The sequence below is a fragment of the Lytechinus variegatus genome, chromosome 19, assembly GCF_018143015.1.
Source record: "Lytechinus variegatus isolate NC3 chromosome 19, Lvar_3.0, whole genome shotgun sequence".
Taxonomy (NCBI): Eukaryota; Metazoa; Echinodermata; class Echinoidea; order Temnopleuroida; family Toxopneustidae; genus Lytechinus; species Lytechinus variegatus.
In genome coordinates, this window is record NC_054758.1 from 18,096,144 (window position 1) to 18,118,145 (window position 22,002).

General features: G+C 34.3%; 1 protein-coding gene across 1 annotated transcript; it reads right to left on the reverse strand.

Annotated features, from left to right (window-relative positions):
• Positions 1-9,829: 9,829 nt before the first annotated feature.
• LOC121406052 lies at positions 9,830-21,774 on the reverse strand. The gene is made up of 3 exons (XM_041597060.1): positions 21,646-21,774; positions 11,824-12,566; positions 9,830-10,588 (listed from the first exon to the last, which is right to left on the reverse strand). Exons 2-3 carry the CDS (start codon positions 12,527-12,529, stop codon positions 10,506-10,508), a joined length of 789 nt encoding a protein of 262 aa, XP_041452994.1. The 5' UTR covers positions 12,530-12,566; positions 21,646-21,774; the 3' UTR covers positions 9,830-10,505.
• Positions 21,775-22,002: the final 228 nt, after the last annotated feature.

Below are 22,002 nucleotides of genomic sequence, written 5' to 3' on the forward strand. Positions count from 1 at the left end.
GAGTCCAGGGAGAAGATCGTAACTGAATTTGTAGGCCTGGAACCTGTCATCGGGGCGACAGGTAGAGAACTCTTTGAAACTCTCAAGAATGCACTGGATAGGCTTCAGATCAATGCGGCCGACTGCACATGATTTGGCAGCGATGGAGCTTCAGCTATGGTTGGAGAGTACAATTCCGTATATGGTCTCGTGTTCGTACGATGTCTCCAAACTGCCAGTTGAACAGATGCATTTGCCATTCATTGGCTTTGTGCATGGAGCGGGCTTTTGACAAGTTGCCTTCTAACCTGGGCTACCTCTTATCAGAAGTTCCAAAGTGGTTTAGCAAGAGCGTGCTTCGTAGGGAGGCTTTCAAAAACCTGTTCCAGGTTTGATTTATTTTTTCCAAATCATATATAAAATTAATTTTAACAATACAATATAACAATATATTATCTAGGTATAAATATATACTTTTGTTTACAAGCAGTGTAATTATAAATACATAATTATATACATAAATAAATTAACAAGAAAAAAAAAACAATGAGAAAACCCTTATATATTATAGAAAGAAAATTATGCAGGAGACCGCTACCATATGGCATACGTGATGCTTGACAAGGGTAGCAGCTTCATACGTTAAATAAATGTAATAATAAAGTAAACTACTTTTTCTGGAGAAATGTGTATAAAATAGATCTAAAAAATGCATGCTCATGAATGGCGCAAACCTGGATATACAAATTTAATTGTAGGCTACAGAAATCAAGTATGGAAGATTATAAAAGTACACAAAGAAATTAATGTGTGTGTGTTTTACCAATTGATGAAAATTATAGGAGTATTATAAGTGAATTTGTGCATTAATATATATGTTTATATTGGTAATTTGAATTTTATTTCGTTGCCCTTTTTAATTAACATAATCCAAGGTGATGGATCCAGACGACGAACGGAGAGGGACTCCAAAGCCATTTCAGAAGATGTCAGCAACACGCTGGTTAGTGCGTGGAAAGGTGATCATCTACAATCTTCTCGCAAACTGGCATGAACTGAAGGCTTACTTTTCTGCAATAATCCCAACAGCTGACGTATCATGTCGTTACAGAGTTAGAGAGCTGTATGGAATGTTTTCTGACCCTGTGAACCTCTTGTACTTCGAGTTTGTATCACCTGTAGTGACAGAGTTTGAGAAAGTTAACTCTTTCTTTCAGGCGACAGATGCTGATCCCGAGGAGTTGTTCCGTGAACTACGTATGCATCACAAGAGTTTGAAGAGCCGTGTATTAGATGCAGAGGGCAATCCACTCTCACTTGATCGAGTGGACTATGGAGCCAAGTTCAATCAAGAACTGTCTTCATTCCTAAGGGAACACAACCATGTACCTGAGATGGTCGAAAAGGCAAAAGAGATCCGAAGTAGATGTGTTGCTCTCCTCAACGAAGCTCTCAGTCAAGTGGAGAAGAGACTCCCAGCATCGGTGGAAATCTGTAAAGACTTAAAAAAATTAGCTCCTGGGAATGTTCTCAGCCAGACATCAAGGGTTCCATTCCAGGATCTACCAATGCTTTTGCTCTAGATATTTTCATTGAGAACCCACAATATAGCACATATTACACTCCCCAAGAATTTAACAACGAATTTAATATTACTCCAGATAATCTCTTTTACATGAAAACATAAGAAGTCTAAATAGCAACTTTGAATATCTAATTAAACCCATTACATTCATTAAATAACTTTCAGTTTTCAGTCATCGGTTTAAGCGAAACATGGCTACATGAAAATTTCCCCCTGACATGTTTAATATACCTAATTATAAATTAATAAGGGCAGACCGGAAGGAAAGAAGAGGAGGAGGAGTTGCTTTTTACATTTCACAAAATCTCAAATTTAAGATTCGTTCTGAAGTTAAATTATTGCATGCAGAGTCGTTGTTTATAGAGATTGAAAATTCTAATTAAAAAAATATCATCATAGGATTTATTTATAGACCCCCTGATACAAATATCGATCGTTTCCACGATGAACTTGAGTATTTTTCTGCATGAAATGGGGAATTAAAACAATTTTTTTTTTTATGCTCGGTGATTTCAATATTAACTTCTTGCCCTCATGTTACAATAATAATTCATCCGATTTCATGAAACTGATATACTCGTTTGGCTGTATTTCTATTATTAATAAACCCACAAGGATTAACCTGAATTTATCAACTCAGATTGATAACATATTTTCAAATGTTCATAATAACAAAATCATAGGAGGGATTTTATAGTCTGAAGTTTCGGACCACCTGCCTATTTTTTAAACTTGTGAATGTAAACTCTTATACCCTAAACAAAGAATATACTTATCGTAAAGAATCTAAACAAAATATAGAATTACTGAAGCAAGACCTAATTTTGGAAGAATGGGATGATGTTTATAATGAAGCAAATCCCAATATTGCATACAATAACTTCAATAATACATTAAAACATTATTATGAAAAGAATATCCCAATAGGTAAAGTAAAAAATCAACGTAACAAACCCCAAAATCCTTGGATAACGAGAGGTTTACTGAAATCCATACAGATCGCCTATATAAATATCACTTACGCAATCCAACTGATGATTCTTTAAAAAATATAAAATATATCGTAATAAACTAACCAAATTAATTCGATTATCCCAAAAATTGCATTTTGCTAATAAAATAAATGATGCCAATGGAAATACAAATACAACTTGGAAAATTATCAAAATGAAGTGTTGGGTACAAAAACACCCCCCACCTAATGATAAAATCACTCTTAATGGATCTGAAATACTTGATCCCACTAATTATGCAAATTATACAACTTGGAAAATTATCAAAGAAGTGTTGGGTACAAAAACACCCCCCACCTAATGATAAAATCACTCTTAATGGATCTGAAATACTTGATCCCACTAATTATGCAAACTCATTTAATTCTTTCTTTACCAATATTGCGCCCGAGCTTGCAAACAAAATTAATAGTCCAAACGCACATTTTACAGATTACCTCTCAGATCCAAATCAAGAATCTCTCTTTTTAACCCCAACAAACCCCTCCGAAATAATCAATACTGTTCGTTCCCTTCATAATTCTAGATCTTCTGGTTGTGATGGCACTAACACTTAAGCAAATAATTCACCCTCTTGCTAGCCCTCTGACTCACATATTTAATAATTCCCTATCTCAAGGTGTTTTTCCAGATTTATTAAAAGTAGCAAAAGTTAATCCAATCTTTAAAAAAAGACAACCCTCACGAAATAAGTAATTACCGTCCCATTTCCTTACTTCTAACAATACCTAAATTCTAGAAAAAATAGTTTACACAAGACTTTATAAATTCATAAACAAATATAATATTCTTAATTGTAATCAATATGGTTTTAGAAAAAAACTCTCAACAGATTTAGCATTACTTCAAATTTATGACAAAATAACAAATGCCTTAGCAAACAAAGAACACGTAATTGGCATTTTTTTTGCGATCTTAGTAAAGCATTTGACACCCTTAACCATGATATTTTACTCTTCAAACTCAACCATTGTGGAATACGAGGTCAATGTCTCTCATTTTTTTAAAGACTACTTAAATAATCTAAGGCAATATGTCAATTTTAACAGTTGCGACTTTGATTCTCTTTTAGTTCGATGTGGTGTCCCTCAAGGTTCCATTTTATGCCCACTTTTATTTTTACTCTATATTAACGACATCATTAGAACCTCCTCTATTTTATCCTTTGTTTTATTTGCCGACGACACAAATATATTTTATTCTCATAGAGACCTTAATTCATTAAACAACATCGTAAATTGTGAAATTAATAAAGTATCAAACTGGTTCAAAGCCAATAAACTCTCTCTTAATACAAAAAAAAAACACATTTTATGTACTTCAGACACCATTCCCATAACATTACCACACCGATTTACATTAATATTGACGTCACCCCTCTAGAACAGAAAAAACAATCTAAATTTTTAGGTGTAATTATGGATGAATCTTTGACTTGTAATCAACACATACACCATGTTACGATGTCCGTTTCCAAAAGTATTGGGATAATTTCCAAGTTAAAATTCACTCTTCCTGACAGTACTTTATTCTTGTTATACAATTCGTTAGTCCTTCCTTTACTATATAACATATTGTAATGTCGTCTGGGAAAATTGTGGTTCTTTTAAACTCAATTAAATCTTTAAATTACAAAAAAGAGCAATCCGTATGTGCACAGGGTCACATTACTTGGCTCATTCTGACCCATTGTTTCATAAACTCAAAACTTTAAAAATATTTGATATCAATACGATTCAAGTAGCCATCTTTATGTTCAAATATTTATAAAACGGGTTCAAGGATGTAGCCAATGGTGAGTGCGTATTCAAGTCACGTGTTCATGCTTTAATTATGCGCAACCTTCAAGTCGTGCATTTTTCGTGCAGCACTGTGCATTTTTTGTGCAGCACTGTGCATTTTTTTGTGCAGCATTAGTTCCAATAGCACGTAAAAACTGATACGCGTTCAGTAAAAGAGGCTGGCTAGGATTTTGACGCGCTTACTTAGGCGCGCATAGTAGATACGCCTGTGATGTCATAATTGACAGTCTTGTGATCTCTTTGTCTGTGCGATCGTACACAAGTTGGAGGGATTTGAACAAGATTTCCATGAAAAAAATTCATTTTGCCGACCCGTTTTATAAAACAATGCACATTTTAAGATTCGTGATGTTAGTGACGATGCGAGCAACTCTCGGGCATTCACAATATTATGCAAAAGCACTCGGCGCAAGCGCCTCTTGCTTTCGCATAATTGTAAATACCCTCGAGTGTGCTGCATCGTCATAACACACTCATAAATGTGCATTAATTGTATAATAATCAACTTCCTCCGTCCTTTAATAATATGTTTAGGTTTAACAGGTCTGTTCATTCCTACCCAACCCGCTCATCAGGAAACCTTCATCTCACCAACCCTAAGTTATTAATAACTCATAAATCAATTCGACATTATGGTCCTGATATTTGGAACAACTTTCCAGACAATAATGTCATGTTCAACAATATACTCATTTAAAACCACTATCAAAAGAAAAACCATCGAATCATATGCATCCCGCTCTTCAAGTTAATTATTCAACTCCCCTTCACTTCACCCGCACCTGCAACTGCATTGCACCCACTTGATCAATGAAGAAATTAATTTATGTACCATTTTAAGAGGCCGCCATCATTTTCAAGCTTAACCGCTTACGATGGCGGTCTCCTGCATTCATTTAAACTGTTATTTTCTTTTGATTGAATATTGCTTCTTGTTGATATTTATTTTTCATTGCTTTATTATGACTTTTGCTTTATAACTTTGTGAAACTTAATTGTATCACCTTGTTGTTATGTTGCATATATTATCTTGAATGTCGAAATAAATAAAATCAAAATCAAATCAAACACCCACCGACCGGGATCGAAAATTCTAATCGGAAAGCCTCGAGTGTGTGTATTTGAGTTTTGTCAGGCGTGTATCAATCAGATATGACTATTTACGTCTGGACCGGCCTTTAACGTCACCATCCGAAAGACGTGACCAGGGCTCGAACCTCTGCATCAATAACTTCCCGACATAGCTTGGATTATGGCGCACGCCACAACACCCAGTTTTGGTGTGATCAAAAGCACAACTCGTTAGACGTATATAGTGGGCAGCAGCACGCGGCTGCCATTTTTTCCCCCTCTCTGGCAGAAAAAAGAAGGAATAAATCATCTGTAACTTTTCTTTTGCGGATATTTTCTTGGAATATGTATTGTATCAAAGGAAATATTAGAGTCTAATGAAAATAGTGGGCCTTCGTTGAAGAAAACATGTCATTGAGAATATAAAAAAAAATATATAGACAAATTAATCCCTGTCGCCCGAATTGGGGGACGTACTGATTACACATGCAGGCTCGCACTAACACACTAAATCCCCAGAAACGACGGTTATTTCAGGATCTGTCTACATCGATCCTGATTAGCATTGGCCCATGTAGTCCAGTCATTTTAACTTTTCACTTGGAACAAATTGGAACAGAATTTATTCCGATGCAGAACATTATTTTGTTTGAGGTCCATAGAAGACCAAACTAAAAGTCCCCCAAAATCCGAATAGGGGAATTAAAGTGTTCTAATTTGCATAAACATAATGTTTGTTTTGGTCACATATGGAGCAGACGACGCTAGTGTAGTCTATCTACTCAGACCCAATTTCAAATCAAATCAATCGATACTACTATAAATATTGGCTTTCTCAAACTATAGCTATATCATAAATATCAATAGGCAAAGATTTATACTACCAGTTAGAACATTGTTACTATTAACATGAAATGCATAAATTCGAATCTGTTTGGACTGTATTAATTGTTTAAAATGAAAGGGTCTAAGCACGGAAACTATGCTACTTACGTGACGTTGTGCACCAATTTTTTTTCTGCCTCCTTCATCTCAGAGTTCAAGAGAAAAATAAAATGTAGCCATTGGACCTGCCGCATCCTACTATAATACTATCATTTTGTCACCAAACTGTAATTTTTTTCAAAATGAACGAATCTTTGTTCATTTTGCTTCAAATGTTCATCATATTCATTCCACAAAATTTATTTCACACTTTTGCGTTTGTTCTCTCTGCTACACGTTCTCTCCAATCACTCTATTTAATGGCTATTGGCAATTCAATGTAATGTTTGCAAGTCTCTAAGAATAAAAGAAACAAATAGGAATATAGCATTTGAATTAATACTACCATTTAATAGGAATAACAGATCAAATAAATATATCATACAAACTATTTCGATTATAAGGATTAATTCATCTTGCTGATACAAAGATAAATTTATCTTCATTTTAAAGCTACAGGAGGATAAATTTATCTTAATATCATAGCTGCAGGAGGATAAATTTATCTTAGTTTAAAAGCTACAGGATAAATTAATCTTTATTTCAGGGCTACTACAGAAGGATGAAATAATCTTGATTTCATAGCTTCATGAGGATAAATTTAATGGTAATGTCAGTTACCCAGGACAATGGGACCGATTTTTCTTATTTTTTTTTTACCGAAGTTGATAATGTAAATTTGACCCCCCCCCCAAAAAAAAAGGTTTTACTACAAAGTCATTTTGTTCCCGAGAAATCTGACAAGCAAAAGCAAAACAAATAGGGTTTCACTACAAAGTGAAGGTCATTTTGTTCCCGAGAAATTTAACAAGCCAAAAAAAAGAGGAGGGGGTTCACAATACTTTGGTCACATAATTTTTTAAACACCTACTAGAATTCCAGGGGTGCTGCCTTTGAAGAATAAGGGTCATGTAGTCACTGATATATAAATTTACTTGAGAAAATTGACTTTGAAATAAAACGAATATATCAACAAGAATAATAATGATATTGAAACGCTGAGAACCAGTGGATAAGTCTCCGGACTTTAATAATAAAAAGAGGATCGTGGGTTCGAATCGAAGCCATGGCTCTATTCTTTCAACAAGGATTTGATGCACAATATGCTTCCCTCAACCCCAGTGAGGTAAATGGCCAAATTGGTACTGGCAGGAATCCCACTCCCTCAAAAAGCTGTCGGAATCGGTAGACTGTCTAGCCGGGGTAGCACCATGTGCGTTTAACAAGGCGAATATGTGCGCAATTACAATACCCTATGGTTATAAAATTTGATAATAGTAATAATAATAATAATTATTATTATTTTAATGATAATAATGAAAATAATATAAATAATAGTTATATTTAAAAAAAATCATAATAATCACAATAATATTAATAATGACAATAGAAATAATATAAATTATAATAGCAATAATCATCATCATAATATCAATAGTAATAATAATGATAGCAATAATAATAATAATATTAATAATGATGAAAATAGTGATGAAATCGTTCGAAAAAGAAAAAAAATTTCCCTAAATCATATAGCGCATATTTCGACCTAATTGTTATAGGTTCGCAACATTACCCCGTCTGAGGTAGTCTACAGATTCCGGTGCCCTCACAGCTAGCTTTTTGAGGAATTACTTCATGCCAGTAACCCATTTACCTCACCTGGGGCCCGTAACACCAAGCTTAGCAATGATCGTAGAACATTTTCGTAGAACATTTTTCTACGATTGATTCCATTGATTATAATGTACAATCAATCGTGAAAAGCATGCGTGCGATCAATCGCTAACCTTTGTGTTATGGGACCTTGGTGACCGTTTCATGAAGCTAATCGTAAGAGCGGCTTTAAGAACGACTGGTCATCCTTTCTTGTGGGAAATTCATTGGCGATACTTAGAGCGTCAGAAAGGTACTTAAAGTCGCTCTTAAAGGGATGGTCCGGGCTGAAAATTATATCTAAATAAATAGAGTGAAATTCACAGAGCAAAATGCTGAAAAATTCATCAAAATCACAAGGTTATTGAATTTTAAAGTTTATCAATATTTTGTGAAAACAGTTTGTGCACATCATAAGGAATATTCATTAGGTGGGCTGATAATACATCCCCACTTTCCTTTTTCTTATGTCATTGCATGAAATCATAAATATTTCATAAAAATTGTGTAAATGGTGTGTCTCCACGCATTATGATGAAATTATTTGCGGCAATGAATAACTAAATTAGTTGCCAATCCAATTGTTATAGTTCTTGGTATTTTTTTTAATTAACCTGATTTCATGTATAATAAAATACAAAAGAACAAGTGGGGATATGACATCGTCAGCCCACCTAATGAATATTCAGAAGACATGCCTAAAACTGTTTCACCGGAATAATGCAAATCTTTAAAATTCAATAACTTCGTTATTCGTTATCTGATTTTGATCAAATTTTCTAGCCTGGACCATCCATTTAACTGTAACGCCGCAGCTTCATGAACATCAGTGTTGAGTGAAGCACATTGTAGATATTTTTTCTGTAGGGCCGCTATGACCTCCAAATATAATCAATGGTGCTGTTCAAAAACACAATCATCATGAATATTTACATAGTTTACCAAAAATAGGTCTATACACTACAAAATACCAATCTTGATTACATATTACTGTATAGAATTATACACATCAATTATGTACTGTACCGTACATCTAAGAACTATTGTGATAGTCATGTACATGGAAATGAGAAAGCACCGGATAGATTAGGGATCTATACGAGAAAAGAGATGATAGTGAACAATGGGGTGTTACAAGAAAATTGCGATCAATCGTAAGTCTATTTTTGGTCCCCTAAGCAATCGCATGGCTTGCTGTTCATTGTAAATTAGTGATTGATCGCTAATCCGCTCCTTGAAACAAGAAGTTTTATCTGATTTTCTACAGCTAACGTTGATCTATTAGTTGTAAAATTGCAACAGAATATTTGCAATTGATCACAAATATTTTCTTGCAACAACCCCTTAGTCTTAAAAGTGGAATCCAACCCACATAACGAATGTGCTTAGAAAGAATAGGGACAATCAATCAAAGAAACAGATAAAACTCTCAACAGGGTAAACTCTGTACAAAGATTGACAAATTAACGATAAGAAAAAAGTTAAAAATCTTGAGTTGTGAAAAGTTGTAATCGCTATACCAAACTGGCAACGTATGATTGTGATATCATTGTGATGTCATTGAGATGTAAGAGGGGATAACTCTTCTCTTTCATTTGTCTCCAATACACAAGATAATGTAAAATGTCATAATTCAAAAAGGGATTACAATTTTTTCCTTTGATCCGGAATACCGCTATATGTATAATTTTCTTACATGCAGGCTAGGGTCTCGTTACATACTTGTTTACTTTCTTTCAGCCAATCAAATTGCATGAATTCGGTAGCTTTTAAACTGTTATTCCGAATCAAAATTTTAGGAAACTGGCCCCTAATGGTAAAATTACTTGAAAGACTGAAACCACATATTTCTGATAAGAAAGCAGCCAACGTTACAATGGTCCATATCACTTATACAATGCACACTCATCCCAAATTGCCGATTTGATATTGATATCGTCATATGAATTTTACATAATTTCGAATTGTCAAAGGTATATCTAATCTGATTTCTTTCAACTCTCGCAATTACATTTCATATATTTTCCCTTCATTTGGATCAGTTTACAAGGGTGGATTCCACGGGGAGTGCAGATCAATGAATAGGATGAAAAGAATGAATTAAAATGAAACTGAAAATAATTAATGTTACATATATTTACCAAGAGATCTCACCAGGAACGAATATTTTTTTTTCTATATTGTTTTTTTCCTAACCAAATATATAGACCTATATATACAAACAATGTTAATCAGATTGAATATTTTCAATCATAAAATACAAAACTCTTGTGACTAGCTTGGTCTCTTCCAAATCTTGCTTTGTTTTCAAGATATTATCATTGTTTTGCTACTAAAACGAAAATTTGTATTACTTTACATTACTTTGCATTATGTTTTGAATGGAAATGAAATAAAAGAATTATATTGAACTATTCAATATCGGTCGAATGCGTCGTAGAATTTATTCCGCATCAGGATGACAAAGCGATTGGCTTCCTTCCTGCGACCAGCATAACCTGTAGATTATGGATGACAACAAAGAATATAAATTAGCCCGAAATAATAATTATTATTCAGTTCCGGTTCCTTTATTCGGTAACTCATGCCCGCCCGCCTTCCTGCTCACTTCTCCCTCTCTCGTTTTCTTCCTGTTTTCCATGTTTTCTTTTCTACTTCTCTTCTCCTTTCCTAGCCCTTATCTTTGTATTGTATTTTGTGTATTGTATATATTTGTCCACAGGCGTATCCCACCACAAGCATATGCTTCTAGGGACATTCGCCTTCCTCTTTACACATAAGTTGTTTATATTTATATTCTTTATAGAAATTGACTTGAAGTGTATTCTTGTGAACAATAATGAAGTAACTTTGTAAAATGGAGGAAAATAAATGTTTATTTGAATTGAATATTCAGGATAAAACATGAATAGTTTTTCTTCATAAATCATCAATAGCAAAAAAGCAAGCAGATAATTTGAGAGGGTGCATAGGGCCTTAAAGAGAAATGAATGTAGTTGCAGTAAACACTGATTTCATGAGAAAGTCTGTAAAACCAGACTTAATTGTCAGTATATCATAGAGGATCTAGATCTGGTACACTTACATAAACTGAACTTTGTGAAATCTTGAAATTTACGCTGAAAAAATGTTCACACTGAAGATCACCAACACAGATAGGCACACGTGGAACAGTGTATTATTATTACTCGAATAAAGACCCGACGGAAGTGGAAGTGACCGAATCCACGCTTATTTTGCTTATTTCTCAGCAATTACACAATTTCTTCCAGAATCCTTTGGCACATATTTTTTATTCATACAAACAGACACTTGGGTGGTCATAATATTAGATTCTGTAAAAAGTCATTTTGAGATCGTTACCAGAACTGGAATTTATCTTTAATTGGAAACGAAGTTGAGAGCGCTCAGGGTAAATAATTTGACACTTCAAAATTATATGGTAGAAAATACATTTTTTGACTTGAAGATAAGTTCGGGTAGAAAAAGACATCCTAACCCCTTATCGCTTCCCCCGGTCAAATAATATGGATATTTCAGTGGTAAATTGACAAAAAAGTCACCATTTATACATTTTTATTTTCTTGAATTCCATCCTTTTTTCCCGCAATTTATCTTCCGTTTTCTATCCTATTTTCGTAGCTGCTGCATGGGGGGGGGGGAAGGGTCGAGGTATCGCGCCTCTGACTGAAATTAATGATAATCTCATAAAATTGAAATGAAATTATTTTACCTTGGCTGAACCATTGTTTGGTTCCATCACAAAAGTCGGCATAATCATCATATCCCGCCGTCTCTGAGCCAATGTCGAGGAGACTGTCGGCCAACTGCTCGTAAGGGGAGTCAACTGGCACACCAATGTCCGTGTAGAAGGACTTCCGGTCGTGACAGAGAGACACCAAAACGGGGATGGCTTCGGTGAGCAGGTCGGTGTAATACTCGGTCAAGATGTCCTCATAGAGCGTGCCCAGTGTCGGCTCGAACAACTTATTCGCGTTTGGACAGATGGTTGTCGCGTTATTGGGGTCAATTCCATACAAGTTTTTTGTGGCATTTGCCACCAATTTAAAGACAAGATCGTAATCATCACGACGTTGACCACTGTTGCTACCAACGCGCCGGCGGCCAGGGTCCAACAAGGCAAGCGTGCGGATATACTCTGTCACGAACGTGCAGAATTTGGTGGGGTCAAAATCGTCGGCTTCCTGCAGGATGTACTTACACACTGGTTGTACCAATTTCTTCGTATTACCAAAGAAACGATTGACGTAATTCAGGTGATCCAGTAGAGGCAAGATGTCAGTGCAGGTGTATTCTAGAGCATCGAGTAATCGGTACGACTCGATCGGACGGTTGTCATCGAACCGATTGTTTGACCTTGACGAATAACCGGTTGCGATGACGGCAGAGAGGAAGACGAGTGCAACGATTACCTTCATGATCGATTGCTGTCTATATGCTTCTTGAACTTGTTTTCTGTGGTAGTAGTAATAATACAACAATTAAATAAGAAATGTATGAATTCATGGTTTTTACGAAATGAAATATAAGAAAACAATATGTATAACTTCATTCTATTTTGCAAGACTTGGTAAAGTACTGTCATTACAAGTTCGAGTTGGGAGTTATAATTTGCAATCGAAAAGTGTTGTGTGCTATTTCTATTTGATGACGACTTCAATTAATGGTTTGGTATGATAATAGAAATTATGCTGTTCGACTGATGGACATGTAGGAACATGGAAAGTTTAAGATATCTCATAAATAGGCCCATGTTGTATATTTAATGGTAGAATTGCAATTATTCCCACGAAAATAATGCATCACTATTCGTTCGCTGTGCTCTCTTACGAAGCATAGCTGCTAAATTGCAGATGAAGTTGCATGTCAGGCGTCAACGAAGTAAAATGAGGGGGGGGGGGGGGGGAGAGCAACAGGAACATATAAAGGATAAGCACACCCGTCATTTTTGTACGGAAAAATAGGGAAAGCCGATAAAGTTCAATTTTTTTTAAAGCAAACAACTTAGCCTCGTTAACTGACCTGACTCATGATTATCGAATTCTATATTCCTAAAATATTTGGGCTAATACATTGACAAAAAATAAGTGATTTAATTTAGTCCTTTGCTCGAAATATGAAACAAGGGCATAGAGTACGTCGTGGACAGCATAAAATAGTAAAAACATTTTTGAAGGGAATTGACAGTGATATGCATATGATTTATGGTATGCATCTCTCTTACCTCTTGGAATGAAAAAGAATAAGTGCAATCAATCAATCAATCAATCAAACCTATCATATTTTGTTTATTATGTTGTCATTATGAGAAAAAAATACTTCTGTCATGACAGAAAATATACTGTAGAAAGAGGGGTTTATTTTTTGGCTCATCGCGTCGCTCAGTTACTTTCTAAAAAGAACCGTATTATAAGAATAATGAAATAATTCGTTGCCCCCATTATGCAACTTAATTCTCATGAATGTACACACGCCCTTAGTCTGTTCATGCGTCAGAAAAAATTCTTACATTTTGCGAAACCAAGCGAGATCTGGGGCCTGTTGCAGAAAGAGTTGCATTAAAACGCAAGTAAAAAAATCAGTCGCAAGTCCCAAATGAGCGCTGTTGATTGGTTGAAAATCAAGTTGCGCAAGATTTTGGAATTGCGATTGATTACAACTGTTTCTGCAACGGGCCCCTGCACTGTAATTCGATGCGGCTCGGGTTTTCCCAAGATGAGTAACAGGGCTCGAGGTTGGGGATTCCCCGAACGGCTAACTAATACAAATTCAAATTCAAAGTGTATTGATATAGAATCCTGACACTGAAGGATCATCATCAGAAACAGAAAAAACATTAGAAAAAATAATAATGCAACATAAGCATAACATAGTAACGAGGTTTAAAAAAAAGAAACAAAAGAACAAAATACCAATCTTGGATGAAATGCTAGATGCGATATACATAATGATCAATGCATAAATATAAACACATACATAATACACACCCACACTGTAAAAAATGAAGTGCCAACTCAGCACTCACAGCGCCTGGGGAGTGACCGCACCACGAGTGCTGATTTTTTAGTTCAAATTTAAACTAGAAAATCAGCACCTGCAGCGCAGTCACCATACAAGCACTCCAAGTGCAAAATTAGCACTTCATCTTTTACAGTATATACAAATACATAAGCATAATATCATCTTTTTCTTTCAAGCATCAGTCTCTCCACGTACAAATAACTTATTCCTATAACACTTATTTTGCTGATATTCATGTCATTGCTACCTAATATCAATTGGAATATGTTTTTGTTATTTGTTTTCATAAAATCCGGCAATACTTCCTTTAACATGTTTAACTTGTTAAATAATTTATTTCGGGGTTCTTCGAGGGCCTTACAGTGTACAGCGATTATGGTATTCATCCTCTACATAAGTCGAACAAACGGGGCATATTCTATCGTTTACAGCAATCCTATTATATCTACCTTTTGTTCTATCATAAGTTCACTATTGCTTATTCTTAACCTTGCAAAATTAGTGATGTGCGTCTTTTCAATATAAATAATAGTAGGTAATTTTCAATCTTTTTTCAGTGTTTTATAGGTTCTTAGTTTATTGCATTGGTCATACAAATGTTGGGTATTATCGTTTAGTCTGTTTTTCCATGATATTATATAACGATCATTGAGTTTGTTCACAGTTGCTTTCAGAAGTGCTCTTTTTGAGAAGGTTCCCTGGTTTTCCCACACATGAAGGAAACCGATTTGTTTTATTAATATTCGTGTGTAATTTTGGAACCCGTTATTAAAATGAAGCGACACATCATATGCTCTTTTTACACGACTGTTATCTTTTATTGAAATTACGTGGTGCAAGTATCCAGTGCTATGTTTTAAAGCTGAGACATACAGTGTGCATAAAAAAGGGACAGTTTTGAAAAGTCTATTAAAAATTTGTTTCAAATTATTATATCTATATTTTGATGTTAATAGATGCTCTGAGATCTTATCTTTAAAATGTCATTTTAAAAAATAAATTTTGTTCATGCTTGAGCGAACACGGGACGTTTTTGTCGGGGGTTCAAAAAGAGGCTTGCGATAAAATGGCAGAAATGAGACATTTGATGATTAGACTTTTGGCTTATCAGCAGACTTCCTCTTAATCTTTTCATTATCTTTGCCATCGTTTTCAAATTATGCTGTCAAATTTCATTTACAAATTTATTCATTTACCTGAATTATTTTGTTTTTTTATTTAAACTTCTTTTACCTTTGATTTTTTTTCATAAGTAAGAAAAGAAGACTTTTTGTCAACCCAAGTAAGAAGATTTGGATTATTGATTGGGAGAATTTGTAATTATTCAAATGCTTTTTCATGTGAAACAAATTATGCTATGGTACCTATAAAAGACATGTCTTTGAATCCTATTTTCAAGGGGTTATTGAATCCTTCAACAAGTTTTAATTATGTGCTTGACAGGGCAAACAGGAAAGGATTCATGTCTTTCAATGGCAATGGTGTATTGAGTCAATTTTGAAGGAGCAAGATATGGCAGATCGGGTAAAATGTATCAAAAGTTGTGAAGCGAGCAAGCAAACGTTTCCAATTTCTTATTAAAATATCCATTTTTTTTTTATTTTGACATAATATTCAGAAAATGATGTATTTCATTTTCTATGTTTTCTTTTATTTTCCTTTCCACTTTTTTTTCTTAGTCATGATTTTTCTGCTTTTTTTTTTTTTGGGGGGGAGTGCATCCCGAGCCCCCATCCATCAGTTTGCCACAGTTCAAAGGCACCATAAGCTTTGTAGCACGCAATGAAAGGATTTGAAAAAAAACACGCTCTCCCATACTTCGGTTAAAAAAAATGTTCTTGCCAAAAGAAGGAATGTTCAAAGCTAAAAGAGAACTTATTAAAAAGGAACAACATAAATATTCAAGCAAATAAGTAAATTTGGAAATGAATTTTTACCACATAATTCGAAAAATGATGGCAAAGATAATAATAAGGTTAAGAGGAAGTCTGCTGATTAGCCAGAAGTCTAATCATCATGATCATCATATTCATCATTTTATGCCATTCTGGCGCAAGTCTATCCTTTTTAACCCCAGACAAAAAAATTCCGTGTTCGCTCAAGCATTTATTTTATTTGTCTTCTTTACCCAGGGTAGCCTGTAAAGTGCTTTAGACACTTGTCAACCAGGGCCCTGCACAATACATATATACACAATCAAAAGAACACATTATATACAACACATTATAAAGTCGACAATGTTACACTGCAGTACGAAGGGAGAGAAAAATGATTTGAGTTCTTGAAAAAGGAAGCAGTATTGAAAATTGACAGGAAAACAAGGAATATTGATAGGTATGTATTTTCATTATTATAGGTTACTACGTTTTTATACTTATAAATTTATCAATGTAGTGAAAATGCAAGGGTGAATCTACAAATCGATCTAACATCCCCAAAAAACTCATTGAACTATGAGCATATACCACATCCACAAATTACTTATACTTAAAAAAAGATGTATTACACTTATACTACAGAGTTCATTCGACTAAATCATATTATTCTAGTTAAATAACAATTATTATCATTTATTTTACACAGCATATCAAATATTACATTAACGAAACTAAATTATTATACTGGAATTTGAAGGATAAGACTTCGGAGCACCTATTGGCACCTAAATATAGAGATCATAATTTGAAACAAAAATTGTGTAGACTATTCAAATCTGTCACGTTTTTTGATACGCACTGTATAAGGGATATCGCCCAATATCGGCCAAAATAGCACTATTAGTCGCTGATCTATGAACGCCAAGAACCGTTTTTAAGTATTGGATATGTATCTTTTCAGGAAGAAATTATTTATACAGTTTTTCTTTTTCTTTATCTTCACGTAAGAGCGTTGGTAAACTCCAAATTTCAGTACAATATAATAGAATGGGTTTTACACATGAGTCAAATATTGGGGGAAACACATCGTTTTGCCCCCCCCCCCCCCATCATTCCGCATAATTGTGCACAAATAAAATAAGAGTGTAATGTTACACAGCAAGCGAGATTGAGATAGACAACTCGTTCTTTATTTTTAAAATCGTGCAAAAAATGTCCGCTTTCAGAATGGAATATCAAAATTTTCTGCTCGCGCTTCGCGCTCGCATCATTTCTGTAGCAAACACCCATATTTTTCATGATTAAATAGGTGAATAGAATGTCCCGTTTTCAGTTCTAAACCTCAAAAGAACTCCCGGTTCGATTTGCAATAATCTCCTGTTGGATATATATCTTGTTCTTTATCAAAAGCGTCCATTAAACTGCCATTTTTTCAGTTCGAAATATCAGAAGTTCCAGCTCAAGCTTTGCGCTCGCATCTATTGTTCTGTTAGATACCCATCTTAATCATTAGTACCGAAAATGCTTAGAATATCAAGCTTTCAGGTCAGAATATAAAGAAATTTCAGCTCGCTCTCGGCACTCGCATTATCTGTAAAGTGAAATATGTATCCTCCTCAGGAGTATATTATACTTTTTTTTTTTCATATTGTTTTATTCTGATTCCATGAACAAAAATATATAACAATTCAAATTAACATTTCAAAACACATAATATTTTACATTTCATATTTGGACATGTTTCACTAACTTAATACCAGCATAAATCATATATAACTTAAAGGAGAAACAATGAAATCAGTTATAAAAATGTTTGAAACACCACTCCTCCCCCCCGCCCCAATCAAAAAGTCTTCCCTTGCACATTTGTGGAGGGCTATTTATACATGGAATACAAAGAAAGAACAAAACAAAGTAGACCCAAATCCAAAACAAACCAATTAACAAATAGATATACTGACACTAGGATCCCCTTAAAAAAATACATATAATATGCCTAACACTTTTCCTTTCATGTATCAAATATTCAACAATGATTTAAAACTATATGAGATTACTTGGCTTGCACTCATCAAAGACAAAGCAAATCAAAAAAGAAATCGACAAGTAAAAAAAAAAAAAAAATAATAAATAAATAAAAAAAAAACATCCCAAAGAATCACCCATCCCAAAGGAAAACTTCATTATCCCTCCCCCCAAAACACACACCCTCACATACACACATACACCCTCACACACACCTACACAGTCACTTTCTCCCAAATCACACCTGGATATCGCCCTCAGTCCTGCCATTTCGGTACATTCTCTCCCATTTTAATAAATGCTTGTCTAACTTGTTCCTTTTAATAGCTATTGCTTTTTCTTCATTTCGATATTCTACGACTCTCTGAATACTCTCTTCTTGAGTAGGAACTCTACCTTCTGACCTTGATCTAAAAATGATATATTTCATTAAAAAGATTACCGTGTTACAAAATTTCACTTCAAGATCGGATCCATTAATTCCCACATGTATATCTTTCCACTCTGCATTTTGAAGCTTTATCAAACTAAGTTTTTCAATGACCCTCTGCCATAAAGCTTTAACATCATTACAAAGCCAGAATAAATGTTCATAAGATTCCGGGTTATGTTTACAGAATGAACAGATATTAGTATCTTTAAAACCAAATTTGAACAAATGTTCGTTGGTGTATATTGCACCATGAAGTAATTTATATTGAAATTCTCTTACTTTTGGTAAGATTATTGTGATTCTAGGTCTTATAAATATTCCTGAGATTTCTTTTTTTGAGACATCAAAATTATTGTGGCCATCCCTTATTTGTAAAGTATAGAGATGTTGTAAATTTATTACAAAATTTTCATAAACCTTTCTAGAAGGTACATCTTTCAGTAAAATTATCTTTCCAAACATCTTCAAAGAGATATTGTACTTGTGTACGTCATTCGAGCATAAATGGTGGAAATTCCCATTATATTTTCCGCTTTTCAAAATTACATCAGTTAACTTCCAAATTTCCATGATATTTTCAGCACTCAAACCTAAATTATGAAAATAATCGATTGTTCTCACCTGCTCTTCCTCGAGAATGTGACCTACTAGATAAATATTTTTCTTAAACAAGTCTTCATCAAAAATCATTTTACCTCTCAAAATATAATCTTTATTATTGAAAAAAATTGGATTAGCTTTTCCTGCACTAAAATTCCGATTTTCCTCCATATCTTGCCAAGCCCTTAACATATCAAAATAAAACACTGGTGCTTTTAAATTTAATAATTTAACATCGTAATTACAGAGTGAAATAAACCTACCTCCCACTTTTCTAAAGCTATAGTCAAAATAACGCTTCCAGCCCATATTTCTTTCCCCATAAAGCAACCGTTTTAACCACATTACTCTTTGAGTTTTCACAAATAAATCAAAATCTATCATCCTTAAGCCGCCATTTCCGTAGTCCTGGTAACAAATGTCTCTTTTAATTCTGTCTTTTCCGTTCCATATAAATTCAAAACAAATTTTCTTGATCTCTGTTACTACCCACTTTGGAACAACTAATGATGACGAAACATAATTCAGTTTTGACAAGGCATATGTCTTAAGCAAATGTACTTTCCCCATTATTGTCACGTCTCTCTGTTTCCACCATCCCAGAATCCTTTTTATTTTACTCAAAATCTCCTTATAATTCAGGTTTTCCATCCTCTTTACATCCAAGGAAAAATATACGCCTAAAATTTTCATTTCCGTTACAATATTGCCAAATGGTAGTGTTCCCAGGTCATTCCTGTTTTTTTCCTATCCTCATTATATTAGTTTTTTCTATGTTAACCTTTAAACCGCTTAAGTCATGGAAAGCTTGGAATATGTCCTGTATTCTTTTAATTGATGTTTCATTCCTAACAAACAAAGTCATGTCATCGGCATATAAAATTTGTCGAACTTCAGAATCACCAAATTCCACTCCTTTAATAACACTGTCATTCCTAAGCGCGTGAGCCATGGTTTCTATAACTACCAAAAACAGATACGGTGAAAGTGGGTCACCCTGCCTTAACACATATATATATACACATATATATATATATACATTCACACGCACACACACACACACACACACACACCCTCACATATATATATATATATATATATATATATATATATATATATATATATATAGCCCTATGTGTGTGTGTGTGGGTGAGTGATTTTGCCCCCCCCCATCTGAAAAATGGATCGACGCCCCTGAATACATGCATTGCCCAGTGATGCTGAAGCATCCTCAGTAAATTATCACAACTAAGTTTACATCATAGACATCATAGGCGATTAAAAATTGAAATGAAAAGTAGGAAAAGGGGAAAGAAAGAGGAGGATCGAAAGATCGACTACCCGTATAATTATGAAAATACTCTGGCTCCGCCTCTACAAACAGCGATAACTAACGTTTAAAGGACAAGTCCACCCCAAAAATAATTGGTGTGAATGAATAGAGAAAATCAAACAAGCATAACACTGAAAATTTCATCAAAATCGGTTGGAAAATGAGAAAGTTATGACATTTTAAATTTTTGCTTGATTTCGCAGAACAGTTATTATTCACATCCTGGTCAGTATGCAAATGAGGAGACTGATGACATCATCCACTCACGATTTCTTTCGTATTTCATTACATGAAATATGAATTATTGTAATTTTTTCTCTTTGTCATGTGAAACGAACGTTTAGGCTTATTCCTCCCTGAACATGTAGAATTACCACTGTTTTAACATTCTGTGGTTCAAACAATAGGGTCCTTATTGTCAAATCAGTAACTGAATTATTGTATAATTCAAAACAATGATAAACAAAAAATAGGGAGTTTTTGTATTAGGAAGTGTTTATCGACAACTTCAATTCATATACAAAATAAAATACATATAGCAAATAGAATTTAGTGTGAGGGACATCATCGATACTCTCATTTGCATATCACTGAATTGTGCATATTACTGTTTTGTGAAAAACAAGCCAAACTTTAATGTCACAATTTTTTTTTATTTTACATGCGATTTTGAAGATATTTCAGTGTTATGCTTCTTTGAACTTTCTATATTGATTCAAATGAACTTTCTTCTGGGATGAATTGGCCTTTAAGGGGTTCGAATAGATTTCATGATATCTCTTAATTTGTTTCTGACAGCTAGACATGGCTAGAAGAAACCTCTGACAAAATCGAAAAATGTCAACCAACTCAGTTTGGGGTAAAATCTAACAAACATAAATTGTGAGGGCATGTTTAAAATAAAAGGATGTAGCATTCTAACGGGGCTATTCTTTTCACCAGGTGGTTACGCCAAAATCCTCTTCCAGAATATTTAAACTCCTATTATCATGATGGAAAATTAGCGGACAAGTCAATAGACTCGTGCATCCTGTAAGAAGTCCCTTAAAACTCTTTTGTTCTAGGCAACTTCCTTCATTAATATATGCCATTCTAATTTTTTGTTTGTACAAATAAGTTTACTGAAATTGTGAGCGCTTTGGGCAATGTGGGAAAAGCGCGTTATAAATGCTGAGTATTATTACTATCATTATAAACTTGAATTTGAAGCAATGCGAAAAAAATATTTCTTATGGAAATACTTACCTCTTGAATTCAAGAAACTTGAGTTCGCACGCAGGACTGTTATGCAGTATGGAGAGCTAATTTAGATGTACGATCGATGCGGTGAGGATCAGTGGTATGAGGACAAAACCCGTTGGAACGTATTTAAGTAGCTTTGCTTTCGTACAGGGGTGTGTGTGTGTGTGTGTGTGGCTCGGGAATAAGGTTTGGTTAATAATGAATCAACACATTCTTGCGCAAAGTTCCATGAGGGGACTTTTTATGAGGACATAATGATACGTGGCGCCACGCCATACGCTTCTTCATTATGTTGACAGTTTTGGTGGAAATCCCAGATTTCAAAATAATGTTTTGACTACGGTCACAAATCCCAATGGA

Excerpts from the sequence above, each read along its gene's own strand:
- LOC121406052 (XM_041597060.1), bottom strand. The coding sequence starts at position 12,529 with ATGAAGGTAATCGTTGCACTCGTCTTCCTCTCTGCCGTCATCGCAACC. Across the intron at positions 10,589-11,823 it reads CAAACAATGGTTCAGCCAAG|GTTATGCTGGTCGCAGGAAG; the intron begins GTAAAATAATTT and ends CATAATCTACAG.